The sequence below is a fragment of the Salmo salar genome, chromosome 20 (genome assembly GCF_965601325.2).
Source record: "Salmo salar chromosome 20, fSalSal1, whole genome shotgun sequence".
Lineage (NCBI taxonomy): Eukaryota > Metazoa > Chordata > Actinopteri > Salmoniformes > Salmonidae > Salmo > Salmo salar.
Genome location: NC_138310.1, coordinates 81,145,192 through 81,159,983, shown reverse-complemented (window position 1 = coordinate 81,159,983; position 14,792 = coordinate 81,145,192). Strand labels below are relative to the sequence as shown.

Genomic DNA, 14,792 nt, shown 5'->3' with positions numbered 1-14,792 from the left:
GCGAGGGAATGGATTAGAATCTGTTGGGGTGAGGGAATGGTTTGGAATCTTTTGGGGCGAGGGAATGGTCTGGAATTTGGTGGGGCGAGGGAATGGTCTGGAATCTGGTGGGGCGAGAGAATGGTCTGGAATCTGTTGGGGTGAGGGAATGGTCTGGAATCTGTTGGGGCGAGGGAATGGTCTGGAATCTGTTGGGGTGAGGGAATGGTCTGGAATCTGTTGGGGCGAGGGAATGGTCTGGAATCTGTTGGGGCGAGGGAATGGTCTGGAATCTGTTGGGGCGAGGGAATGGTCTGGAATCTGTTGGGGCGAGGGAATGGTTTGGAATCTGGTGGGGCGAGGGAATGGTCTGGAATCTGATGGGGCGAGGGAAAGGTTTGGAATCTGGTGGGGCGAGGGAATGGTCTGGAATCTGGTGGGGCGAGGGAATGGTTTGGAATCTGGTGGGGCGAGGGAATGGTCTGGAATCTGGTGGGGCGAGGGAATGGTCTGGAATCTGTTGGGGCGAGGGAATGGTTTGGAACCTGTTGGGGCGAGGGAATGGTTTGGAATCTGGTGGGGCGAGGGAATGGTCTGGAATCTGTTGGGGCGAGGGAATGGTTTGGAACCTGTTGGGGCGAGGGAATGGTTTGGAATCTGGTGGGGCGAGGGAATGGTCTGGAATCTGGTGGGGCGAGGGAATGGTTTGGAACCTGTTGGGGCGAGGGAATGGTTTGGAATCTGGTGGGGCGAGGGAATGGTCTGGAATCTGGTGGGGCGAGGGAATGGTCTGGAATCTGGTGGGGCGAGGGAATGGTTTGGAATCTGGTGGGGCGAGGGAATGGTCTGGAATCTGGTGGGGCGAGGGAATGGTTTGGAATCTGGTGGGGCGAGGGAATGGTCTGGAATCTGTTGGGGCGAGGGAATGGTCTGGAATCTGGTGGGGCGAGGGAATGGTCTGGAATCTGGTGGGGCGAGGGAATGGTCTGGAATCTGTTGGGGCGAGGGAATGGTCTGGAATCTGGTGGGGCGAGGGAATGGTTTGGAATCTGGTGGGGCGAGGGAATGGTCTGGAATCTGTTGGGGCGAGGGAATGGTCTGGAATCTGGTGGGGCGAGGGAAAGGTTTGGAATCTGGCAGTAGTCATGAGTAGAACTGCTGTAGGGTTTAAGATTTGATTTTTTTCTCTGTCTATTTTCTCCCTCTGTCTTTTCTCCTTCTCCTCATCCTTTCTCAGTACATTGTACTAAACTGTCCCAGTGTGTCATCATTTGAAAACCATCCCTTCACTCTGACTGCGGTAAGTTGGTCCAGTTGGTTTTTCTCACAAATCAAACAACAAATGTGCAGATCGAGGTCTACTGATCAGCTAGAGGCTTCCTCACACACAGTGCAAGATATCAATTCACCATGCTTTCTCTTCATACCTCAAACATGACATCATACTCACATCTAAAGGCACGTGCTACAACCTAACTTTTTACCCCCTGGTACACGTGAAGTTCTCTCTCTCTGAGGCCCCTTGGCTCCAGTTCTCTCATTGATGTGGAGGCAGGGGGTTAGGGTTAGGGTTAAGCTGGTAGATTGACAGATGACACTTTAAATCCCTCATACATCAGCTACAGTTCTTTATCAATTTTCCAGAAGTCAAATGATTGTTCTGGAATAAGAGACAAACCAACAGGGCTTTACTTCAGCAACCTGATCCACTCCTTTTGAGGAGCGCGCGCACGTACACACATCATATACACACATCATATACACAGACACACACACACACACACACACACACACACACACACACACACACAGACACAGACACACACACACACACACACACACACACACACACACACACACACACACACACACACACACACACACACACACACACACACACACACACACACACACACACACACACACACACACACACACACACACACAATGTACATGCACATTGCTTTCCTGTTGGCAGACAGTGTTACTGCCCTCAGGGGTCTGTCTGCTCTTTGTCAGTGATTCTGTACCCTGCTACAACCCCCCAAAAAACACCAGGCCGAGGCACGCTCAGTGTGTGTGTGTGTGTGTGTGTGTGTGTGTGTGTGTGTGTGTGTGTGTGTGTGTGTGTGTGTGTGTGTGTGTGTGTGTGTGTGTGTATGTGAATGACTCATTGTCTGTGCTCTTCCTTGCAGTGTCCCACGGAGAAGAAAGAAACATTAGGAATACATCTCAGAGTGGTGGGAGACTGGACTGGTGAGTGAACAATCAAACACACACACAACCACACGTACACACACACACACACACACACACACACACACACACACACACACACACACACACACACACACACACACACACACACACACAGTGGATGTCCTGCACATCCTCTCTAAGCTCCAGGGACAGCCTGTACCATCTCAGAAATGACAGAATTGGCAGGGGGGATTTGTTTTAGCCCCCTTCTCATCTTTGTTTGGGAGAATCCATTTCCGGAGGCTTCTGTAAGCTGATGGCTAACATGGAGAGCCAACATGGAGAGGTTGTAAAAGCTAACATGGCTCTAGCAGTATTAGTACAGGGTTCTAAGAGCTAACATGGCTCTAGCGGTATTAGTACAGGGTTCTAAGACCTAACATGGCTCTAGCGGTATTAGTACAGGGTTCTAAAAGCTAACATGGCTCTAGCAGTATTAGTACAGGGTTCTAAGAGCTAACATGGCTCTAGCAGTATTAGTACAGGGTTCTAAGACCTAACATGGCTCTAGCGGTATTAGTACAGGTTTCTAAGAGCTAACATGGCTCTAGCAGTATTAGTACAGGGTTCTAAGAGCTAACATGGCTCTAGCGGTATTAGTACAGGGTTCTAAGACCTAACATGGCTCTAGCGGTATTAGTACAGGGTTCTAAAAGCTAACATGGCTCTAGCAGTATTAGTACAGGGTTCTAAGAGCTAACATGGCTCTAGCGGTATTAGTACAGGGTTCTAAGAGCTAACATGGCTCTAGCGGTATTAGTACAGGGTTCTAAGAGCTAACATGGCTCTAGCGGTATTAGTACAGGGTTCTAAGAGCTAACATGGCTCTAGCAGTATTAGTACAGGGTTCTAAGAGCTAACATGGCTTTAGCGGTATTAGTACAGGGTTCTAAGAGCTAACATGGCTCTAGCGGTATTAGTACAGGGTTTTAAGAGCTAACATGGCTCTAGCAGTATTAGTACAGGGTTCTAAGAGCTAACATGGCTCTAGCGGTATTAGTACAGGGTTCTAAAAGCTAACATGGCTCTAGCAGTATTAGTACAGGGTTCTAAGAGCTAACATGGCTCTAGCGGTATTAGTACAGGGTTCTAAAAGCTAACATGGCTCTAGCAGTATTAGTACAGGGTTCTAAGAGCTAACATGGCTCTAGCGGTATTAGTACAGGGTTCTAAGAGCTAACATGGCTCTAGCGGTATTAGTACAGGGTTCTAAGACCTAACATGGTTCTAGCAGTATTAGTACAGGGTTCTAAGAGCTAACATGTCTCTAGCAGTATTAGTACAGTGTTCTAAGAGCTAACATGGTTCTAGCAGTATTAGTACAGGGTTCTAAGAGCTAACATGGCTCTAGCAGTATTAGTACAGGGTTCTAAGAGCTAACATGGTTCTAGCAGTATTAGTACAGGGTTCTAAGAGCTAACATGGTTCTAGCAGTATTAGTACAGGGTTCTAAGCGCTAACATGGCTCTAGCGGTATTAGTACAGGGTTCTAAGAGCTAACATGGCTCTAGCGGTATTACTTCAGGGTTCTAAGACCTAACATGGCTCTAGCGGTATTAGTACAGGGTTCTAAGACCTAACATGGCTCTAGCGGTATTAGTACAAGGTTCTAAGAGCTAACATGGCTCTAGCGGTATTAGTACAGGGTTCTAAGAGCTAACATGGCTCTAGCGGTATTAGTCCAGGGTTCTAAGAGCTAACATGGCTCTAGCGGTATTAGTACAGGGTTCTAAGAGCTAACATGGCTCTAGCGGTATTAGTACAGGGTTCTAAGAGCTACCATGGCTCTAGCGGTATTAGTACAGGCTTCTAAGAGCTAACATGGCTCTAGCGGTATAAGTACAGGGTTCTAAGAGCTAACATGGCTCTAGCGGTATTAGTACAGGGTTCTAAGAGCTAACATGGCTCTAGCAGTATTAGTACAGGGTTCTAAGAGCTAACATGGCTCTAGCGGTATTAGTACAGGGTTCTAAGAGCTAACATGGCTCTAGCAGTATTAGTACAGGGTTGTAAAAGCTAACATGGCTCTAGCAGTATTAGTACAGGGTTCTAAGAGCTAACATGGCTCTAGCAGTATTAGTACAGGGTTCTAAGAGCTAACATGGCTCTAGCGGTATTAGTACAGGGTTCTAAAAGCTAACATGGCTCTAGCGGTATTAGTACAGGGTTCTAAGAGCTAACATGGCTCTAGCGGTATTAGTACAGGTTTCTAAGAGCTAACATGGCTCTAGTGGTATTAGTACAGGGTTCTAAGAGCTAACATGGCTCTAGCAGTATGAATACAGGTTTCTAAAAGCTAACATGGCTCTAGCGGTATTAGTACAGGGTTCTAAGACCTAACATGGCTCTAGCGGTATTAGTACAGGGTTCTAAGAGCTAACATGGCTCTAGCGGTATTAGTAAAGGGTTCTAAGACCTAACATGGCTCTAGCGGTATTAGTACAGGGTTCTAAGAGCTACCATGGCTCTAGCGGTATTAGTACAGGGTTCTAAGAGCTAACATGGCTCTAGCGGTATAAGTACAGGGTTCTAAGAGCTAACATGGCTCTAGCGGTATTAATACAGGGTTCTAAGAGCTAACATGGCTCTAGCGGTATTAGTACAGGGTTCTAAAAGCTAACATGGCTCTAGCGGTATTAGTACAGGGTTCTAAGAGCTAACATGGCTCTAGCGGTATTAATACAGGGTTCTAAGAGCTAACATGGCTCTAGCGGTATTAGTACAGGGTTCTAAAAGCTAACATGGCTCTAGCGGTATTAGTACAGGGTTCTAAGAGCTAACATGGCTCTAGCGGTATTAGTACAGGGTTCTAAGAGCTAACATGGTTCTAGCGGTATTAGTACAGTGTTCTAAGCGCTAACATGGCTCTAGCGGTATTAGTACAGGGTTCTAAGAGCCAACATGGCTCTAGCGGTATTAGTACAGGGTTCTAAGAGCTAACATGGCTCTAGCGGTATTAGTACAGGGTTCTAAGACCTAACATGGCTCTAGCGGTATTAGTACAGGGTTCTAAGACCTAACATGGCTCTAGCAGTATTAGTACAGGGTTCTAAGAGCTAACATGGCTCTAGCGGTATTAGTACAGGGTTCTAAAAGCTAACATGGCTCTAGCAGTATTACTACAGGGTTCTAAGAGCTAACATGGCTCTAGCGGTATTAGTACAGGGTTCTAAGAGCTAACATGGCTCTAGCGGTATTAGTACAGGGTTCTAAGACCTAACATGGTTCTAGCAGTATTAGTACAGGGTTCTAAGAGCTAACATGTCTCTAGCAGTATTAGTACAGTGTTCTAAGAGCTAACATGGTTCTAGGAGTATTAGTACAGGGTTCTAAGAGCTAACATGGCTCTAGCAGTATTAGTACAGGGTTCTAAGAGCTAACATGGTTCTAGCAGTATTAGTACAGGGTTCTAAGAGCTAACATGGTTCTAGCAGTATTAGTACAGGGTTCTAAGCGTTAACATGGCTCTAGCGGTATTAGTACAGGGTTCTAAGAGCTAACATGGCTCTAGCGGTATTACTTCAGGGTTCTAAGACCTAACATGGCTCTAGCGGTATTAGTACAGGGTTCTAAGACCTAACATGGCTCTAGCGGTATTAGTACAGGGTTCTAAGAGCTAACATGGCTCTAGCGGTATTAGTACAGGGTTCTAAGAGCTAACATGGCTCTAGCGGTATTAGTACAGGGTTCTAAGAGCTAACATGGCTCTAGCGGTATTAGTACAGGGTTCTAAGAGCTAACATGGCTCTAGCGGTATTAGTACAGGGTTCTAAGAGCTACCATGGCTCTAGTGGTATTAGTACAGGGTTCTAAGAGCTAACATGGTTCTAGCAGTATTAGTACAGGGTTCTAAGAGCTAACATGTCTCTAGCAGTATTAGTACAGTGTTCTAAGAGCTAACATGGTTCTAGCAGTATTAGTACAGGGTTCTAAGAGCTAACATGGCTCTAGCAGTATTAGTACAGGGTTCTAAGAGCTAACATGGTTCTAGCAGTATTAGTACAGGGTTCTAAGAGCTAACATGGTTCTAGCAGTATTAGTACAGGGTTCTAAGCGCTAACATGGCTCTAGCGGTATTAGTACAGGGTTCTAAGAGCTAACATGGCTCTAGCGGTATTACTTCAGGGTTCTAAGACCTAACATGGCTCTAGCGGTATTAGTACAGGGTTCTAAGACCTACCATGGCTCTAGCGGTATTAGTACAGGGTTCTAAGAGCTAACATGGCTCTAGCGGTATTAGTACAGGGTTCTAAGAGCTAACATGGCTCTAGCGGTATTAGTACAGGGTTCTAAGAGCTAACATGGCTCTAGCGGTATTAGTACAGGGTTCTAAGAGCTAACATGGCTCTAGCGGTATTAGTACAGGGTTCTAAGAGCTACCATGGCTCTAGTGGTATTAGTACAGGCTTCTAAGAGCTAACATGGCTCTAGCGGTATAAGTACAGGGTTCTAAGAGCTAACATGGCTCTAGCGGTATTAGTACAGGGTTCTTAGAGCTAACATGGATCTAGCAGTATTAGTACAGGTTTCTAAGAGCTAACATGGCTCTAGTGGTATTAGTACAGGGTTCTAAGAGCTAACATGGCTCTAGCAGTATGAATACAGGGTTCTAAAAGCTAACATGGCTCTAGCGGTATTAGTACAGGGTTCTAAGACCTAACATGGCTCTAGCGGTATTAGTACAGGGTTCTAAAAGCTAACATGGCCCTAGCAGTATTAGTACAGGGTTCTAAGAGCTAACATGGCTCTAGCAGTATTAGTACAGGGTTCTAAGAGCTAACATGGCTCTAGCGGTATGAATACAGGGTTCTAAAAGCTACCATGGCTCTAGCGGTATTAGTACAGGGTTCTAAGAGCTAACATGGCTCTAGCAGTATTAGTACAGGGTTCTAAGAGCTAACATGGCTCTAGCGGTATTAGTACAGGGTTCTAAAAGCTAACATCGCTCTAGCAGTATTAGTACAGGGTTCTAAGAGCTAACATGGCTCTAGCGGTATTAGTACAGGGTTCTAAAAGTTAACATGGCTCTAGCGGTATTAGTACAGGGTTCTAAGAGCTAACATGGCTCTAGCAGTATTAGTACAGGTTTCTAAGACCTAACATGGTTCTAGCAGTATTAGTACAGGGTTCTAAGAGCTAACATGTCTCTAGCAGTATTAGTACAGTGTTCTAAGAGCTAACATGGTTCTAGCAGTATTAGTACAGGGTTCTAAGAGCTAACATGGCTCTAGCAGTATTAGTACAGGGTTCTAAGAGCTAACATGGTTCTAGCAGTATTAGTACAGGGTTCTAAGAGCTAACATGGTTGTAGCAGTATTAGTACAGGGTTCTAAGCGCTAACATGGCTCTAGCGGTATTAGTACAGGGTTCTAAGAGCTAACATGGCTCTAGCGGTATTACTTCAGGGTTCTAAGACCTAACATGACTCTAGCGGTATTAGTACAGGGTTCTAAGACCTAACATGGCTCTAGCGGTATTAGTACAGGGTTCTAAGAGCTAACATGGCTCTAGCGGTATTAGTACAGGGTTCTAAGAGCTAACATGGCTCTAGCGGTATTAGTACAGGGTTCTAAGACCTAACATGGCTCTAGCGGTATTAGTACAGGGTTCTAAGAGCTACCATGGCTCTAGCGGTATTAGTACAGGGTTCTAAGAGCTAACATGGCTCTAGCGGTATAAGTACAGGGTTCTAAGAGCTAACATGGCTCTAGCGGTATTAGTACAGGGTTCTAAGAGCTAACATGGCTCTAGCAGTATTAGTACATGGTTGTAAAAGCTAACATGGCTCTAGCAGTATTAGTACAGGGTTCTTAGAGCTAACATGGCTCTAGCAGTATTAGTACAGGTTTCTAAGAGCTAACATGGCTCTAGTGGTATTAGTACAGGGTTCTAAGAGCTAACATGGCTCTAGCAGTATGAATACAGGGTTCTAAAAGCTAACATGGCTCTAGCGGTATTAGTACAGGGTTCTAAGACCTAACATGGCTCTAGCGGTATTAGTACAGGGTTCTAAGACCTAACATGGCTCTAGCGATATTAGTACAGGGTTCTAAGAGCTAACATGGCTCTAGCGGTATTAGTACAGGGTTCTAAGACCTAACATGGCTCTAGCGGTATTAGTACAGGGTTCTAAGAGCTACCATGGCTCTAGCGGTATTAGTACAGGGTTCTAAGAGCTAACATGGCTCTAGCGGTATAAGTACAGGGTTCTAAGAGCTAACATGGCTCTAGCGGTATTAATACAGGGTTCTAAGAGCTAACATGGCTCTAGCGGTATTAGTACAGGGTTCTAAAAGCTAACATGGCTCTAGCGGTATTAGTACAGGGTTCTAAGAGCTAACATGGCTCTAGCGGTATTAGTACAGGGTTCTAAGAGCTAACATGGTTCTAGCGGTATTAGTACAGGGTTCTAAGCGCTAACATGGCTCTAGCGGTATTAGTACAGGGTTCTAAGAGCTAACATGGCTCTAGCAGTATTAATACAGGGTTCTAAAAGCTAACATGGCTCTAGCGGTATTAGTACAGGGTTCTAAGAGCTAACATGGCTCTAGCGGTATTAGTACAGGGTTCTAAAAGCTAACATGGCCCTAGCAGTATTAGTACAGGGTTCTAAGAGCTAACATGGCTCTAGAAGTATTAGTACAGGGTTCTAAGAGCTAACATGGCTCTAGCGGTATTAGTACAGGGTTCTAAAAGCTAACATGGCTCTAGCGGTATTAGTACAGGGTTCTAAGAGCTAACATGGCTCTAGCGTTATTAGTACAGGGTTCTAAGAGCTAACATGGCTCTAGCGGTATTAGTACAGGGTTCTAAGAGCTAACATGGCTCTAGCGGTATTAGTACAGGGTTCTAAGACCTAACATGGCTCTAGCAGTATTAGTACAGCGTTCTAAGAGCTAACATGGCTCTAGCGGTATTAGTACAGGGTTCTAAGAGCTAACATGGCTCTAGCGGTATTAGTACAGGGTTCTAAGAGCTAACATGGCTCTAGCGGTATTAGTACAGGGTTCTAAGAGCTACCATGGCTCTAGCGGTATTAGTACAGGGTTCTAAGAGCTAACATGGCTCTAGCAGTATTAGTACAGGGTTCTAAGAGCTAACATGGCTCTAGCGGTATTAGTACAGGGTTCTAAGAGCTAACATGGCTCTAGCAGTATTAGTACAGGGTTCTAAGAGCTAACATGGCTCTAGCAGTATTAGTCCAGGGTTCTAAGAGCCAACATGGCTCTAGCGGTATTAGTACAGGGTTCTAAAAGCTAACATGGCTCTAGCCGTATTAGTACAGGGTTCTAAAAGCTAACATGGCTCTAGCAGTATTAGTACAGGGTTCTAAGAGCTAACATGGCTCTAGCAGTATTAGTACAGGGTTCTAAGAGCTAACATGGCTCTAGCGGTATTAGTACAGGGTTCTAAGAGCTAACATGGCTCTAGCGGTATTAGTACAGGGTTATAAGAGCTAACATGGCTCTAGCGGTATTAGTACAGGGTTCTAAGAGCTAACATGGCTCTAGCGGTATTAGTACAGGGTTCTAAGACCTAACATGGCTCTAGCGGTATTAGTACAGGGTTCTAAGAGCTACCATGGCTCTAGCGGTATTAGTACAGGGTTCTAAGAGCTAACTTGGCTCTAGCTGTATAAGTACAGGGTTCTAAGAGCTAACATGGCTCTAGCGGTATTAGTACAGGGTTCTAAGAGCTAACATGGCTCTAGCAGTATTAGTACAGGGTTGTAAAAGCTAACATGGCTCTAGCAGTATTAGTACAGGGTTCTTAGAGCTAACATGGCTCTAGCAGTATTAGTACAGGTTTCTAAGAGCTAACATGGCTCTAGTGGTATTAGTACAGGGTTCTAAGAGCTAACATGGCTCTAGCAGTATGAATACAGGGTTCTAAGAGCCAACATGGCTCTAGCAGTATTAGTACAGCGTTCTAAGAGCTAACATGGCTCTAGCGGTATTAGTACAGGGTTCTAAGAGCTAACATGGCTCTAGCGGTATTAGTACAGGGTTCTAAGAGCTAACATGGCTCTAGCGGTATTAGTACAGGGTTCTAAGAGCTACCATGGCTCTAGCGGTATTACTTCAGGGTTCTAAGACCTAACATGACTCTAGCGGTATTAGTACAGGGTTCTAAGAGCTAACATGGCTCTAGCAGTATGAATACAGGGTTCTAAAAGCTAACATGGCTCTAGCGGTATTAGTACAGGGTTCTAAGACCTAACATGGCTCTAGCGGTATTAGTACAGGGTTCTAAGACCTAACATGGCTCTAGCGGTATTAGTACAGGGTTCTAAGAGCTAACATGGTTCTAGCGGTATTAGTACAGGGTTCTAAGCGCTAACATGGCTCTAGCGGTATTAGTACAGGGTTCTAAGAGCTAACATGGCTCTAGCGGTATTAGTACAGGGTTCTAAGAGCTAACATGGCTCTAGCGGTATTTGTACAGGGTTCTAAAAGCTAACATGGCTCTAGCGGTATTAGTACAGGGTTCTAAGAGCTAACATGGCTCTAGCAGTATTAGTACAGGGTTCTAAGAGCTAACATGGCTCTAGCAGTATTAGTCCAGGGTTCTAAGAGCCAACATGGCTCTAGCGGTATTAGTACAGGGTTCTAAAAGCTAACATGGCTCTAGCAGTATTAGTACAGGGTTCTAAAAGCTAACATGGCTCTAGCAGTATTAGTACAGGGTTCTAAGAGCTAACATGGCTCTAGCAGTATTAGTACAGGGTTCTAAGAGCTAACATGGCTCTAGCGGTATTAGTACAGGGTTCTAAGAGCTAACATGGCTCTAGCGGTATTAGTACAGGGTTCTAAGACCTAACATGGCTCTAGCGGTATTAGTACAGGGTTCTAAGAGCTAACATGGCTCTAGCGGTATTAGTACAGGGTTCTAAGAGCTAACATGGCTCTAGCGGTATTAGTACAGGGTTCTAAGACCTAACATGGCTCTAGCGGTATTAGTACAGGGTTCTAAGAGCTACCATGGCTCTAGCGGTATTAGTACAGGGTTCTAAGAGCTAACATGGCTCTAGCGGTATAAGTACAGGGTTCTAAGAGCTAACATGGCTCTAGCGGTATTAGTACAGGGTTCTAAGAGCTAACATGGCTCTAGCAGTATTAGTACAGGGTTGTAAAAGCTAACATGGCTCTAGCAGTATTAGTACAGGGTTCTAAGAGCTACCATGGCTCTAGCGGTATTAGTACAGGGTTCTAAGAGCTAACATGGCTCTAGCAGTATAAGTACAGGGTTCTAAGAGCTAACATGGCTCTAGCGGCATTAGTACAGGGTTCTAAGAGCTAACATGGCTCTAGCAGTATTAGTACAGGGTTCTAAGAGCTAACATGGCTCTAGCAGTATTAGTCCAGGGTTCTAAGAGCCAACATGGCTCTAGCGGTATTAGTACAGGGTTCGAAAAGCTAACATGGCTCTAGCAGTATTAGTACAGGGTTCTAAAAGCTAACATGGCTCTAGCAGTATTAGTACAGGGTTCTAAGAGCTAACATGGCTCTAGCAGTATTAGTACAGGGTTCTAAGAGCTAACATGGCTCTAGCGGTATTAGTACAGGGTTCTAAGAGCTAACATGGCTCTAGCGGTATTAGTACAGGGTTATAAAAGCTAACATCGCTCTAGCAGTATTAGTACAGGGTTCTAAGAGCTAACATGGCTCTAGCGGTATTTGTACAGGGTTCTAAAAGCTAACATGGCTCTAGCGGTATTAGTACAGGGTTCTAAGAGCTAACATGGCTCTAGCAGTATTAGTACAGGGTTCTAAGAGCTAACATGGCTCTAGCGGTATTAGTACAGGGTTCTAAGACCTAACATGGTTCTAGCAGTATTAGTGCAGGGTTCTAAGAGCTAACATGGCTCTAGCGGTATTAGTACAGGGTTCTAAGACCTAACATGGCTCTAGCAGTATTAGTACAGGGTTCTAAAAGCTAACATGGCTCTAGCAGTATTAGTACAGGGTTCTAAGAGCTAACATGGTTCTAGCGGTATTAGTACAGGGTTCTAAGCGCTAACATGGCTCTAGCGGTATTAGTACAGGGTTCTAAGAGCTAACATGGCTCTAGCAGTATTAATACAGGGTTCTAAAAGCTAACATGGCTCTAGCGGTATTAGTACAGGGTTCTAAGAGCTAACATGGCTCTAGCGGTATTAGTACAGGGTTCTAAAAGCTAACATGGCCCTAGCAGTATTAGTACAGGGTTCTAAGAGCTAACATGGCTCTAGCAGTATTAGTACAGGGTTCTAAGAGCTAACATGGCTCTAGCAGTATTAGTACAGGGTTTTAAGAGCTAACATGGCTCTAGCGGTATTAGTACAGGGTTCTAAGAGCTAACATGGCTCTAGCGGTATTAGTACAGGGTTCTAAAAGCTAACATCGCTCTAGCAGTATTAGTACAGGGTTCTAAGAGCTAACATGGCTCTAGCGGTATTAGTACAGGGTTCTAAAAGTTAACATGGCTCTAGCGGTATTAGTACAGGGTTCTAAGAGCTAGCATGGCTCTAGCAGTATTAGTACAGGGTTCTAAGACCTAACATGGTTCTAGCAGTATTAGTACAGGGTTCTAATAGCTAACATGTCTCTAGCAGTATTAGTACAGTGTTCTAAGAGCTAACATGGTTCTAGCAGTATTAGTACAGGGTTCTAAGAGCTAACATGGCTCTAGCAGTATTAGTACAGGGTTCTAAGAGCTAACATGGTTCTAGCAGTATTAGTACAGGGTTCTAAGAGCTAACATGGTTCTAGCAGTATTAGTACAGGGTTCTAAGCGCTAACATGGCTCTAGCGGTATTAGTACAGGGTTCTAAGAGCTAACATGGCTCTAGCGGTATTACTTCAGGGTTCTAAGACCTAACATGACTCTAGCGGTATTAGTACAGGGTTCTAAGACCTAACATGGCTCTAGCGGTATTAGTACAGGGTTCTAAGACCTAACATGGCTCTAGCAGTATTAGTACAGGGTTCTAAGAGCTAACATGGCTCTAGCGGTATAAGTACAGGGTTCTAAGAGCTAACATGGCTCTAGCGGTATTAGTACAGGGTTCTAAGAGCTAACATGGCTCTAGCAGTATTAGTACAGGGTTCTAAGAGCTAACATGGCTCTAGCGGTATTAGTACAGGGTTCTAAGAGCTAACATGGCTCTAGCGGTATTAGTACAGGGTTCTAAGACCTAACATGGCTCTAGCGGTATTAGTACAGGGTTCTAAGAGCTAACATGGCTCTAGCGGTATTAGTACAGGGTTCAATCAGCTAACATGGTTCTAGCGGTATTAGTACAGGTTTCTAAGCGCTAACATGGCTCTAGCGGTATTAGTACAGGGTTCTAAGAGCTAACATGGCTCTAGCGGTATTAGTACAGGGTTCTAAGACCTAACATGGCTCTAGCGGTATTAGTACAGGGTTCTAAGACCTAACATGGCTCTAGCGGTATTAGTACAGCGTTCTAAGAGCTAACATGGCTCTAGCGGTATTAGTACAGGGTTCTAAGAGCTAACATGGCTCTAGCGGTATTAGTACAGGGTTCTAAGAGCTAACATGGCTCTAGCGGTATTAGTACAGGGTTCTAAGAGCTACCATGGCTCTAGCGGTATTAGTACAGGGTTCTAAGAGCTAACATGGCTCTAGCAGTATAAGTACAGGGTTCTAAGAGCTAACATGGCTCTAGCGGCATTAGTACAGGGTTCTAAGAGCTAACATGGCTATAGCAGTATTAGTACAGGGTTCTAAGAGCTAACATGGCTCTAGCAGTATTAGTCCAGGGTTCTAAGAGCCAACATGGCTCTAGCGGTATTAGTACAGGGTTCGAAAAGCTAACATGGCTCTAGCAGTATTAGTACAGGGTTCTAAAAGCTAACATGGCTCTAGCAGTATTAGTACAGGGTTCTAAGAGCTAACATGGCTCTAGCAGTATTAGTACAGGGTTCTAAGAGCTAACATGGCTCTAGCGGTATTAGTACAGGGTTCTAAGAGCTAACATGGCTCTAGCGGTATTAGTACAGGGTTATAAAAGCTAACATCGCTCTAGCAGTATTAGTACAGGGTTCTAAGAGCTAACATGGCTCTAGCGGTATTTGTACAGGGTTCTAAAAGCTAACATGGCTCTAGCAGTATTAGTACAGGGTTCTAAGACCTAACATGGTTCTAGCAGTATTAGTACAGGGTTCTAATAGCTAACATGTCTCTAGCAGTATTAGTACAGTGTTCTAAGAGCTAACATGGTTCTAGCAGTATTAGTACAGGGTTCTAAGAGCTAACATGGCTCTAGCAGTATTAGTACAGGGTTCTAAGAGCTAACATGGTTCTAGCAGTATTAGTACAGGGTTCTAAGAGCTAACATGGTTCTAGCAGTATTAGTACAGGGTTCTAAGCGCTAACATGGCTCTAGCGGTATTAGTACAGGGTTCTAAGAGCTAACATGGCTCTAGCGGTATTACTTCAGGGTTCTAAGACCTAACATGACTCTAGCGGTATTAGTACAGGGTTCTAAGACCTAACATGGCTCTAGCGGTATTAGTACAGGGTTCTAAGACCTAACATGGCTCTAGCAG

At 44.8% G+C, this 14,792-nt stretch overlaps 1 protein-coding gene across 2 annotated transcripts in view; it reads left to right on the top strand.

Moving 5' to 3' along the window:
• The window catches only part of nox4 (NADPH oxidase 4), a 197,691-nt gene that overhangs the window by 104,789 nt on the left and 78,110 nt on the right, over positions 1 to 14,792 (top strand). For both annotated transcript variants that reach the window (XM_014163465.3, XM_045704002.2), the window contains 2 exons: positions 1,217 to 1,279; positions 2,175 to 2,235. In XM_014163465.3, the coding sequence (XP_014018940.2) occupies positions 1,217 to 1,279; positions 2,175 to 2,235 (124 nt within the window). The remainder of the gene's footprint in view (positions 1 to 1,216; positions 1,280 to 2,174; positions 2,236 to 14,792) is intronic.